Source organism: Ctenocephalides felis, unplaced genomic scaffold (assembly GCF_003426905.1).
Source record: "Ctenocephalides felis isolate EL2017-DRISC unplaced genomic scaffold, ASM342690v1 CF-g0.4_SCAFFOLD_00845, whole genome shotgun sequence".
NCBI lineage: Eukaryota > Metazoa > Arthropoda > Insecta > Siphonaptera > Pulicidae > Ctenocephalides > Ctenocephalides felis.
The window spans coordinates 43,966,007-43,980,602 of record NW_020536999.1 but is presented as its reverse complement, the minus strand read 5'-3'; the positions used below and the strand labels follow the sequence as shown (position 1 = coordinate 43,980,602).

General features: G+C 26.7%; 1 protein-coding gene across 1 annotated transcript in view; it reads right to left on the bottom strand.

Moving 5' to 3' along the window:
* The window catches only part of LOC113375134 (tachykinin-like peptides receptor 99D), a 106,955-nt gene extending 92,812 nt beyond the window's left edge, over positions 1–14,143 (bottom strand). Inside the window, exons 1-2 of the mRNA XM_026615086.1 lie at positions 13,991–14,143; positions 9,520–9,694 (exon numbers count right to left, since the gene is read on the bottom strand). Coding sequence (XP_026470871.1) covers positions 9,520–9,694; positions 13,991–14,141 — 326 coding nt within the window. The 5' untranslated portion in view covers positions 14,142–14,143. The remainder of the gene's footprint in view (positions 1–9,519; positions 9,695–13,990) is intronic.
* Positions 14,144–14,596: the final 453 nt, after the last annotated feature.

Genomic DNA, 14,596 nt, shown 5'->3' with positions numbered 1-14,596 from the left:
TTTATTCATTACTATTTATTATTTATTTATTACTATTTATTATTCATTCATTACTATTTATTATTTATTCATAATTATATATTATTTATTCATTATTATTATTATTTTTATTTTTTATTTTTTATATTTTTTATTTTTTATTTATTATATATTATAATTCATCATTTATTATTAGTGTTTATTATTTATTTATTGTTGAATTTATTTATTATTCATTTAGTACTACTTACTTTTAGTTAAGTATTTTCACAATATAAGCATTAAATAGTAATAAATAATTTTACAGTAAAAATATTTTTGTTTAACAAATTTATGTTTGTCGATGACTATTTTTTTGCATATAATATATCAATCTTGAATCTGTAAATAATTTTCTTTGTAGGTATATATTTTTCACAATCATCAATTGTGGAAGTTTATAGAGCAACGATAAATTTAAAATACTTTAAAAACTTATAAAATTTATAAAATAATAATTATAGATATAAATATAAAATTATGCTAATTACTAAATAATTATGACTAAATAATTTATGTTTCACTAAACTAGTTTAATGTTACTTCTAATTATACAGTGCCACGAAAACCTGTTTCTCTATCAAGAAATAAATCTATCTACACAATTTTATAATTTTATAATTATATCATAAACCATATACTGTATCATACCTGAACATCTTGAAGAAATTTATAATAATTATGATTTTTTCCATAATAAAATTAAATTAAATGGCTGTTTATTTTTTTATTTTTATTGTTATTTTTTTACTATTTTTCATGCCATTTGCTGGATATTTTGAAAACGTAGCGAAAAGCTTAAAGTTGTACAAAAGTCGAGAAAATTTGAAACTATATACAAGCTGTGAAAAGTAACGTAAACTCTAGCAATAAAAACTATGAGAGTAAAATGTTCATGAAAGTTTATTAGATGTAAGGCAATACAGAGAATATATAAGTCTGAAATATTTATCTGAAGTGCAAGTTCTTACTTGGAAAATATCTTAGTTCTTACTTTATTCTTATATTTTATAATATTTTGTGAAAGTATAACGTGAAATTTATTACAATGGTTGAGGTCGAGTATACTAAAATCTACTTTATTTAAGTCAGACATGTGCTTGAGGAGATATAGCGGATGGTGAAATAAATTGTACCTAAATATATATTATGGCTATTTTAATTTAGAAAAAAGTTCTGGAATTTCCATAACAACGCTCTGTTATCGGTTATGTTACCTTAGAATTGACCCCTTAATATAATTTTTTAAATTAAATATTGATAAACATCTAATTAACCATTGAAATATTTTATAGTATCTATTATTCAAATGAAATAATAATTTTATTAAAATTTATTTACACGCATGTGAGAAGTTATAAATTAGGCATAATTCTAAAAAAATTCCAGAATATAATAAAATATTAAAAGTAAACGATCATACATAATTAGCGTGAGTTTAATTTGAAGCACTGCAATAATTTCGCAGAATAATGATTATGAATATATGTATATATCTATTTAATTTAAGAGTTGCTATAACACTGGGCAGAAGGTAATACAAAATAATCAAAACTTATTTGCAGGAAAAAATGCGAGTGCCTAACCCGAATAAACAACTCGCAAATGATAGGCTCGGGCTTTTTTATAGTTCATTATTTTTTCAGTTTGTTGTTTTTACGTTTTTTCTGCTTTTATTTGCATGTTGGGTGCGTTGAACTAAAGTACCATACGTGAATTTTAGCTTGAAATTTGCGATGGTATTCATATATGATGATGAGTACAAATGCGGACATTTACGTACAGAGTATAATATTAAAAATAATTATATTTATTGAAGCAGTAAAATTAAAAAATCTTATTTGCTTTGGGTGGTAAATTAAAAAACAAGTTTGCAAATGTTAAATATACAAAGCAGATTGAGGTGCTTCGCTTTTTGTATTTTTAATCTCGCAACGATATAAAAATAAATTGTGTATCCGCTCATTCAGGATTATATATTAAATACGCATATCGCAAGTTTTTTATTAAAATTATCAAATCTTTACAACATTTTTAACAATATTTTTATATCGATATTTTTATAACATTACCATTTAATTTTCACTATTTTTATTCTTTTTATTACAATAATTAATACTTTTTTAAGACCAATTTAATACATCAAAATATTTATATTTTATACTCCAAGACTATTAAAAGCATAGTAAACAATATGACACACTCCATTATTCTCATTCCAATGGCTATAACAAAGTTTACTACAAAATCATGACATTTGTCCTCGCATTCAACTAATGTTCAATAGTTTTTATTTCCAGTTAAACTTTTCTCTGGTCCCAATTACATTTTAAATCTATTTTGAACTCAGGCCAATGCCAATTCGTTCTATTTTATCACTAATCGTTTGTTCCATTTCTTTTTAATAAAAACAGTATAAATCCTTCAAATCAAACAATATCCAGAAAAAGTATAATCGAATCTGAGGTAACGAGATATTTTTCTTAATTATTATGCTTCAGAAAGAAATGATTTAATTACTCGTTTAACCTTGTGATATAAAAATAACACAATTAGAAGTAGAAGCTGGAAGTATTGGTCATTGAACAACCTTTTTGCCGCACATATAGTTTTATATGTAATTTTAACTTCGGTATTTCTTTAGACAATTTCTAAAAGATTCATTTGAAATTTTAATTCCTTTCAATTACTTGTAAAAATAGTTGTCTATTTAAAATTGATAGAATTAGTTTACTATTTATTTAAAGAACAAATAAAATTGCTAGTCACAAGTCACTCATTCGCATAAGTATGATATGTTATGCAAAATTTAATATAACTATTTCTTTTTTACACAAAATATATTTTTTTTATATATGACCCAGCCTGAAGAATAAAACGAGCCCTAGAATGTGTGTCCTACCCCGATGTGTTTGGGGTTTGAAAAGTAAAATGGCATGTCGCAGAGCCTACTGATGTTCTCAAGAAACAGTCATATGTAGTCGGTAAAACCTCTATTAGTCATGAACAAGAGTCGTGTGCGACGGACATAAAACCGCATACATAAATAAATCATATGAAAAATTATAGCGCGAAACACTTTGTCGTTGACATGAGCAGAGTACGCAGATAAGAACGGGAGGTAAAAAGATTTTGTACCTATAGAAGAGTATATTTAAAATTCGTACCAATTATACAATAATAATATTATCGTATAAATATCTACAGCAATTTCATCAACAATCCAAAGTGCTGTTCTGGAAAAGTTTATTTCCAATATAACTTATTGATATTGCTAAAATTTTATGTAAAATACTATTACAAAAATGAATTTGCGTGGTTAACAGTTCAATTATGCGTATACAATTCTATGTATGTTATTATTACCCTGATATTAAAATTGGCAGAATTATTCCCTCTGCATTTTTTGAATACCGGTAAGTATAATATTTAGAAATTTACTAATACATATCAGCATTATATAATTTTTTGTGTAAATCAACAAATTTATGAAGTTAATTATAAAATTATAAAAACTATTGTACAAAATTTTTATGATGAAAATTAATTCGTTTTTCAAGATTATCTGTTTACATATACATATAGTAAATGCATACGGTGGAGACGCCACGTACTTTTATACAATATAAATTGAGAAGTAGTCCAAGAAAATTGAAAAAGCTTCCCAATTTTTTATATATGCTATTTCATTATTTTTATGACTTGTCAATCATAACATATAGTTTTGCATATATCACTATTCACATATACGCACTTGCGTACATTTAAACCAATTCTCTATATACATTTAATTGATGTGCTCTTTTGATATACCAACATATCGTTTTATAAAATAAATGGATTGCGTAATTACATATAATATTCTACGCCAATTACTTATAATTGATTTTATTTATATATAATATAGGATAAGCAGAAGCTGATATCAAAAACATTTTAGCAGATGATACACGTTTTTTTAAACACATTTTACTCAATTTGAAAATATCAAAATAAGTTAAAACCATTGACTACTAGTCCTGGTTTTTGAAAATATATATCACTATACACAAAAACGCACTTGCGTACATATAAACTAATTCTCTATATAAATTTGATTGATGTAAGCGTTTTGTGATATAACTACATATCGTTTTATAAACTGATTACGTTATTACGTATATTTTACGCTACGTCTTTACAATTTTCAAATTTAGTGTTACCATGTATAATCCAAAATACTCGAAAGCTGTTACCAAATTAGTTGAACATATTTAATAAATTGTAATTATACATTAATCATGACAGAAAACTTTTATCTATCAATTCTACAATAAAACCGTTCAACTATAAAATTCTATTTATAGAACCTGAAATTACTTTTATCAACTCTATTCAACTTTTGAATATTACATTAAGATTTTAATTAGAGCCAAAATCATTAATATAATATTATGCTTGAAAGAAAATTTCATTAGTGCTGAAACTAGATTATGATCCAGTAATTAATTTTCTTGGTAAAACCTGGGAAAGCAAATTGTTAGAACAAAAGTCATTCATTTTATGCGACGTAATCTGATCATACATCTTAATTATGTTCATTTACGTGGAACTCATTGAATTTAATAGAAAGTAGATATTAGTATAAAAATTGTAAAAAAATACCTAATAAATTATTGTTATACTAATGAATGCGTGTAGTATTAAAAATAAAGTCAACTAAATGTGCATAAAAAAAAAAATGATTCTAAAATTTTATTTTGATAACTTGAATGAATGTGATTTGTTTCATGTTTGCTATTAACATTCCCTTAATTTTTAATTGTTTATAGCAACACATTTGTTTAACAATATATAATTCAAAAATTCAGTAATATTTTTCAACGAACCCGAACACAAAACAAGAATAACATACGAAGTAATCAAAATTTATTGTCAAACGATGATATAAATTTTTATTACAAATTTTAATAACACCTTAAAATATCAACGCATGACGGTAGCCCAAGGCGACAGTTACTGATCCCGTAAAATATCGCATTTTCACAAAACATATACTGGAATATAGGGGAAATGTTTCTGATATCCATAATTTTCCACATATTTTTCCTAAAGTGCACTTGTAAAATATCAAATTACTCAAAAACTCTGCAAATTGCATCATGAAAAAGTAAATTAGATAATTTTTGATAAAACGCACGTTTATATTTTATCAGAGTTTTAAGCTAGAAAATATCTGGTTAGTATTATATATTTCTCAATTTTTGTATATAAGTATATATAATAAAATGTAATATTTTATATCTTAAATATTCAGAAGTTTATTTTTTGTGATACTACTATTTCTATAGAGGACTTAACACGGCCTGTTCCCCTACAAAGAAAGAAAAACAAGCGAAGGATAAAATTCTTATTTGTAAGGTAACTATAAAAGAGACTACTCATCATAAAAAAACAATTCGATATAAAGACGTTTTTGATGTCGTTTGCTTTATACGTCACGAAGTTATCAAAGAGAAAATATATTTAGTTATACAGCAGACAAATATAATAATATCAGAGCTACAAATGATTTTGCATTCATAAGTAATACATAGAGGTCAAAGATCAGAGAGCAAATACGAATGATAAAATAGTAATGGATACATATATAAATTTATTGGAATAAATTGCTCCAATGATAAATCAAGTGAACCCAACAGTTCAAATGTACGTTTAATTATTATTTATGTAGATTGGAACATAAATTGAATATGATTGCTATATTTTAATCATTTTATACTAAATTGTTATAGTTATTTTCATATTATAACTCTAAATACTTGACCTTATTAGTACATTCTATAAAAATATAATCGAGTAAGTCTCCTGAGGTTCTGTGATTTTCACGTGAAAAAATAATTTGATGAAACAGAGTATCTATATAATGGTTTGATTTAATAGAAAATAACCATTAAATTTTATATGTCGGTAATATGAAAGTGATAAAACACATATAGGCATATAAATTTATCTATAATCAGTAGATTAATCATGTCCACCTAAATCGTTATTGCAACGGTATATCAAGCTGTGTCCCTGCCGATTCATATAAGCTCCGATTACACCTGATGATCTATAGAATCTTGTTCTACACAGATTATGTAGTCGACGTGAAATTGACTGACAAAATAGGGGTATTACTATGTCCAAACTGTAATGTCAGATATGATATGCAGATTATTCAAAATATTTTGGGCAAAAAGAGCTTTGAGTAACACAAATTTCTCTTAAATTAAGTGGTAATGGTTAGTCATGCATTATCCAAATAGTTTTCGATAATTTAAAATTAGGTCGCTTTATGAAAATAAATATGTAACTATTTTGATAAGATAATAATAGAGCAGATGAATTGCGTAATGTTAGTACACAACAGATCAAATGCTTTTCTGTAAAAAATTTCAAGCCCTATAATTAAGTACAGAATAATCAAAAGATAACATGTCTCCATATAGTCATATTTATCAGCCATCATAAAATACAAATTGAAAAATATCAAAATTTAGTAAATACGAATAATTGAAACTATGTATTCATGGAATAATTTATATTTTGATAATATTTACAAAATTCCATGACTCATCTATTTGACCTTGATAGAGAATTCAGTTCAGTACAGTGAACGACGAGTAACGGATAACACATAATGTTTATATAGGTTTTCATATTTTAGATTTTAAATTTATAACACACTGATGATGAGACAAACCTAGTCTCGAAACATTTGTGAAATTAAGTTTCGAGCCATATAATTAAGTACAGAATAATCAAAAGATAACATATGTCTCCACATAGTCATTATAAAATACAAATTGAAAAATATCCAAATTTAGTAAATACTAAATACGAATAGTTGAAACTATGTATTCATGGAATAATTTATATTTTAATATTATTTACAAAATTTGTAGAAATTACTCAACTTTTCTTAAATATAATAAATATTTATTAGTAAAATAAACAAATCTAACAACTTCAATTATCTGCCTTTGATAACCACAAACAGCAAAAATATAATTACGAATATATGTTACGAATTTAGAACAATTTAGTACCAAGTCTGGTTTTAGAAAGCTAAAAGGTGGCTTTCTAAAACCAGACTTGGTTGATCACGAAAAAAAATAGTGGTGAGAGTTGGTATGATAATTTTGTTTAGTTTTTTCTATGAACAATCAGAGCTTTTTTGTATTTTTGTATTTTTGAGTAAAGTATCTATTATAGCTCCTACATTTATTAAATGCTTTCGAGATGCTTACCATGCCCGTATAATGACCAATTGCATTATTGACACGTTAATTTCATGTATTATTTAGTAGGCCAATGTGCCAATTGGGTATTTGGGTTTCACGCATGTCAATATCACAACGTGCACTAATGAACAAACACTGATTGCTCTATAAATACTTTATAGATATATTGTAATTAGTAAAATTTTGTATCGATAAACCGCATTATTTACTAATTGATGCACAGTAAAATAAATTATTATTTATGGATTAGGTAAATAATATGTGCGATTAATTTTAATTTCAAGTAATATATTATTTTCTAAACATTTTTCCATTGTCCATTCAAAATGATTTATTAAATATTATCATTATTTTGATATCTACATATTATGAAAATTTGTATCCCAAAATGAGTAAATGCAAAAGTAATTTTGAATGTAATAACCCATAAGAAATTGCAGTGTCTAATTCCGATTTTATACCGAGAACGCCAACATTTTTAGGGCTCAAGAAGATTTCATATTCTGAAATTTTTTTATGAGACAAGGAAAAATTCATCTGAATCCAACTTTAAGAATAATATTTTTTATATAAAGTCAGAAAGTTGCGCAAAGTAAACATAATATAATTCTGATAATAAGTCTACAAGAATTCTTTTTAATGATAGTAACGGTTAGTATGATTTGATTGATCGTATATTGTGAATTAAAAGTTATATTATAAAATTATTAAAAGTATATTAAAATATATATGATATCACTGCATATGAATTCCTGCAATAAATATTGAAAATTTAATAAAATATTAGAATCAAGAATTAGAAGTTTTCAACAATTTCTTTCGATTTTTGAATGAAGTACTCCAAATTCTATGAACGAGAAAAAGATATTAACAAATCTATAAAGTTTTTCTGATAATTCTAAATTTAAAATTTTAAATTCAATATAAATTGTACATAATATTATTGTACTTTTATTCTAAGTAATTATTAACACAAACTTAAATATGGATATATAATTAATACTAAAGTAAATAAAGATGAAGTAGATTAACTCGTACATCTAGTAATTAATTGTTTTATTCCTGAATTATGAATACCAATTTTGAAAGCAATTCAGTAGATATATTTACGATAAGAAATTTATGCTATTTCAGGAAAAATCTAAGAAAGTAAAAGAATAGTTTGTTAAAAATTTGAGGACAATCTATAATATACGAGTAACTCATTGTTAGTTACAAATTGTATATAAAAATAAAATAATACCAATCATCAATACCAAACCAATTGTATTTTTTTCTATTGCATTGGAATGATTGAAACGGTGATCAAAGTATATCAGATAGTCAAAGCATACTAAATGTGATTTAAAATTCATATCGCACATTACATAGTATATGCTAGTTAGTGTTTGATTTTTTTCACAATTGCCTATGATTTGATTTCTGAGATAATAGATTTTTGAGAATTTTAAACTTTGATTTATTTATACTTTGAAATATTTTGGAAATTTTGAAACGCGTAAGCGCCGCGTCGCAGACTAACGGATTAGCATTGGTACGGAACTCATAAAAATGTTAACAAAATTTGTTCTGATTATTAAAATATCTGATAATTTGATGTGTATATATCTAATGTTAATTTTTGTCCGCCAAATAGCTTTTTTTTTCTAAGAAACCGCTAGACCTGCTTTCTCAAAAAAATCCTCAGTTATTTATTTGGCCAATAAAAATAAAATGTTTTTTGAATCATTCAAATCACACGCACCGTTCTCTCAAAAATTGAATTACCAACTTTTTGCTCCGTTTCTGAAACGATCTGACCTACTTTTGATAAAAACTGATCAGCATCTCAGAGTCTTGTTATCAATAGGAATCAAATGTTTTTGGAATCATTCAAATCGGCCGATCCGTGTTGTTAAAATCGTTGACACAATATTGTATTCGCACATACGTACATACACATGCACACACATACACATACACACTCACTCGTACATCCATTTTTTTAAGGTATTCCAAAATGTTCAGAAAGCTTTGAAATGTAAAGATATATAAACATTTTCATTTTCGATTTTTTGTGATTACTTTAACTTACCCTAGGGGAAGTTAATTATAAAGACTTCTTGAATGAAATTATCTTTCAGTTTGTAATTTCAAGTAAATATAATACGTGCAACATTTTAGATTTTTGAGCACAAGATAAAAACATAAGGTGACTAATTTAATTTTTGTATATATTATATTTTACACTTACCTATCTATAGATATAGCCATGAGTGTCAGTACCGAAGCCAAAATGCTCAGGACCGCAACAAATTGCGTGATCTTGCAGTAGAGCGACCCGAACGGCCAGTTCCCTGTCAGCATGTACGTGTAGTTGAACGTCACATTCAGAGTCGAAACTATTGTGTCAGCGATGGAGAGATTCACTGAAATGATAAATTATTTTAATTGATATCTATCATCTGAACGATACATATGCAATACACATAATTTAATGCATGGCTTTATGAACAATTTTGTTGTTAGTTATATACAATATTTATAAAATAATATAAGAGCTTTTATATATAAATTTTGGTATACTATAAAACTAATAATTGTAGTAAATGCATTTGTTTGATAAATATTTTGATATTATCAATCGCAAATTATTAGATTCTTACATACAGTGATACACCGCATAACGTACGCCTCGCGCAATGGTCGATGCGCATAAAGAAACTTTTTTTCGGTCTCGAACGTTTCACACAACGAAATTTGCTTCACACAACGTACTAAATCCTCATTTGTAGTCAAAAAACATATGTTGCTCAAATTAATCCAAAGAGTAGATTTGGAAAATTTTTGCTCCACTGTGAAAATGAACTTGCTAGAAAAAACTATCAACAGTTTTTGAAAATTTAGAAGCTAAAAAAAGGAGCAGTACGCCTCTGTTAATAACTTATTTCGTAAATCAGTAATATTTTTTTAAATATTTTACCTATATGTAAAATATAACTTATTTCCTATGACCACATTTGAAACTACAGAACGAATTAAAATCAAAACCGATTTTCGATTTCGATATAAAAATAAAACAGTTTCGATATAAAATAAATTCTTAAAAGAAAGTTATGTTTTTTATTGATGCTATGCCCCGTTATTAGACTTTGTTGATACGTATGTCAACATCAAGTTTAGAAACATATATATATATATATATATATATATATATATATATATATACATAAATTAATAAAGTCGTGTCATCCAATCGCTGTGAAAATTTGGGAAAATGTTAGGTATATCCCCGGACAGGTTTTTGGATATGTTGATTGAAACCAAGTGGAAAAGGTTGGCCTCCTCGAAGAGTTTTATTTGTTGGATCATTTTTTATTCTTTTCTATTTAATTTATTCTTTATAATGCCTATATAAATATCATCGAACAACAAAAAACCTTAAATTTTCACCCTCTTACCACTGCTCTTATTTTTTTATCTCGATTTCGATTTCTCCATCAGTAAATGAATTTTTGCTATTTGATTTTTTTAAGGATTTACCTACATTTTTTAATTAAACGAACATTCAAAAGATACAATATTTAAAACTTATTTTGCCAAATGATTTCACGTGGAGTACAAGATTAAAAAAAATTCGTTGATGTTTTTAATACAGCTTAACCAACTAACATTTACTATTTTCCACTATAATAACTACATGTACAAAACGGCATTTTTGTTGAGACTTTTGAATATATGTATAACACAGCAACCCGTGATTGGTACAGCTCGTATTGGATAAATAATTAATCCAATTAATTTCTAAAATAAGTGTAATTATTGTACTACACTTCGTTAACTATTTTCGGAAATATTAAACTATTTCCCGGGATTTTATTGATCCCTTACTGCACGGTGGTAAATTATAGCTAAATTCAATAATTCGAAATATATTAAATTCCTATATTTGCTGTATAAATTCAACACAAAATGACAATATTAATTCACAAATGACATGAAACGTCGAAATAAACTGTACGTAGTGTACTCATTAAACATTGTGCAAATAATTCTGCCGTTATATGAGGGTATCTGCCGTAGCGGCATAATAATATAAATACGAGCATGTGACGTGTGTTTGAAATGCATCTGAACAAATATTGATGATGTTCAATATTTATTTAAATCAGTTTATTATCAAACAGTGGTACGTGGATGTCGGCGACTTATTCGCTTACGAATTATTTATGAGGTCGTGTGTGCCGTCTTCCAGTCGTCTTGAGAGGTCTGACCGACTAACGCGATTTGTGTCTGTGGGTGAAGGTATTGACAAATTGTATTAGAGGAAAATAAAATGAATGGATATGTAAAATATATGGGGTACATGAAATAATAAGATCTATTATATTTCACTTTAAATATTAAAAGTGTATGGCATCGTGCCTTGGGGCAAACTGCTGAAACTTTCCGTACCGTAACGAAAAGTTTGACGAATAATAAATGTTTTCAAATAGATTATTATAAATAAATACTGTAACATTGTCTAATATTTATAAGAATTATATAGACTTAATTGCAAAGTTGAAATTATTTGTTTAAAGTACATTAGAACTTTCGTTATAAATAAAATTAAAATCTGAATTATTTTAGATATGCAAATAAAAATATTGAAAAAAAATCTTAAAAAAAAACAGAAAAAAATGTTTTACAAAAGCAATTATTTTATTAAAACTAACAAAGTTTTTTGAATCATTTAAATCGGACGCTCAGTTCTCTCAAAAACTGCAATTTTTTGCACATTTAGCTTTGTATCTTCGAAATGACTAGACCTGTCTTTATCAAAAACCAATCACCTCTTCTTCCAATCATTACAAATTGAATGTTTTCAGATCATTCATTTCGGATAATCAGTTCTCTCTAAAACTCGATTTATAATTTCTGCACTCTTTGCCTCGTATCACCGCAACGGTTGGATCTTTGCCAAAAACTAATCAGCATATCTCCCTATCAATAGGAATCGAATGTTTTTTGAACTATTCAAATCGGTTGATTTGTGCGCCCAAAAACGTGGACGAAAAGTTGTATCCATCCATACATACACATACATACATATCAATTCTTCCTGAGGTATGCCAAAATGTTCAAAAACCTTTAAAACGTGAAAAAATGTAAAAATTATTTTGATTTTTGGCCCATTACAATAACTTACCCAACGGGAAGTTAAAAAAGGACTAAATACAATTTGATTCAATGATATATTAAAATTAGCGGATATAAAATACAAAAACAAAAGAAAATAATGTCACTATCGAAAACCCAAATATATTAATAGTCGCAATGCATATTTGAATCAAGATTACTAAATGGTGTAATAAAACTTGGAATTTTGTCAAAAAGAAAGACAATGAATATCATTGTAGTCATAAAAAACTTTATATTTTACAACATAATTTAGCGTTTAAGTTTTAAATAGATGATCAACGAAGTCCTTTTTAAACTTTTAAATGCTTGAAAAAAAAAGTTTTTTCCGTGTGCTAATTTCTATTTTAATGCCGTTCTAATGATAATTAGTATGATATTATTGCCATTTATTAAAAAGTAATCTAAACTTCTAATTTGTAAAAATGATTCTTAAACAACAATATGTATTCAGATAGCAGAGATGTGATTCAATCCCAAATTTCAGATAAGAGAGATTTCTGAGAAAATTTTGAAAAAAATTATAACTAGTGGGGTGTATGGCATCGTGCCTTAAGGCAAATTGCTGGAACTTCCCGTACCGTAACGAAATGTTCGAGGAATGTTGAATGTTTTCAAATAGATTTTATTATTAATATTGTAACATTGTCTAATATTTATAAGAATTATATAAACTGAATTGCAAAGTTGAAATTATTTGTTTAAAATATATTAGAACTATAGTAAAAATAAAATCTGAAATATTTTCGATATACACAAATTTTTTTTTTTAAAAAAAAGTTGAAACAAAAATTTTTTTTTTTCAAAATCAATTATTTTGTTAAGACAAGCAGAAAGTTCTTTGAATCATTTAAATCGGACGCTTAGTTCTTTCGAAAACTGCCATTTTTTTACACATTTAGCTCCGTATCTTCGAAATGGCTGAGCCTGCCAAGAACCAACAAACACTTCTGCCAATCATTACTAATTGAATGTTTTTTAGATTATTCAAATCAGATGCTCCGTTCTCTCAAAAACTCGATTTCTATTTTTTGCACACTTTGCTCTTTATCTCCGTAACCACTGGACCTGCCTTTGCCAAAATCTAATCAACTCAACTCCCTATCAATAGGAATCGAATGTTTTCTGAACCATTCAAATCGGTTGATCCGTGCGCCAGAAAACTTGACTGGAAATTTGTATCCATGCATACATAAACACACACACATACACACACATCCATTTTTTCTGAGGTACGCCAATATGTTCAGAAACCTTCAAAACGTCGAGAAATGTAATAATTTTTAATTTCAATTTTCGGCCCATTACAATAACTTACCCTACGGGAAGTTAATAAAATAATTAATGTAAACTAACATTCAGATAGTCAATATATTGGAGATAATCATGATCTTGAACACACTGATAAAAATTTAAATTCAATAAGACTATGAAAATATGAACTTTACGATCAAAGTTTGCCAAGATAATAAAGAAAACTTTTATAGCCTAGATAAGTTTTACTAAAACATAAATCCTGACATAAATGCCATTTATTATCTTACCTAGAAAATAATTGGTGACCGTCCTCATCCGCTTATGAGCGAGCACGATCCATATAACGATAAGGTTGCCTCCGGTGGCAACCACAACCATACCAGCAAACAGAATGCTCCATATAAGTTGTCGCCACCATGGTAAAACTGGTAACATCATATCTTCATAGTCACTACTATTGTACAGACTTGCATTAAAATCTGCGTAACTCATGTTGAACTCCGAAATGTTCCAAAATTCTGCTGAAGGATTCACGAATTCCATGTTTCTTGCAACTTTAGTTTCCGATATACTTTGAACTTTGAGAAACTTGTCAAGAAGTTTATAAAGTTTCTAATCAAACAGCATTTAGTCTTGTACTTTAAATAGTTAATTATTTCATAAGTTGCACAATAAAGCTCTTCAATATATTTGGACTTTTCGCACTTGATTTTATCGTGTACAATATTACTTATTAATATCTGTTTAGTTATGAATACTCTGAAAATATTACTTTTATTACTAGTCTAACACTTTACTGTTCCTATCATAATTTACTTATTTTTTAAATGTCTGAAATTTTAAACCCTGTTCAGCCGACACTATCATATTAAATTTCAGTCTATTTTACATAA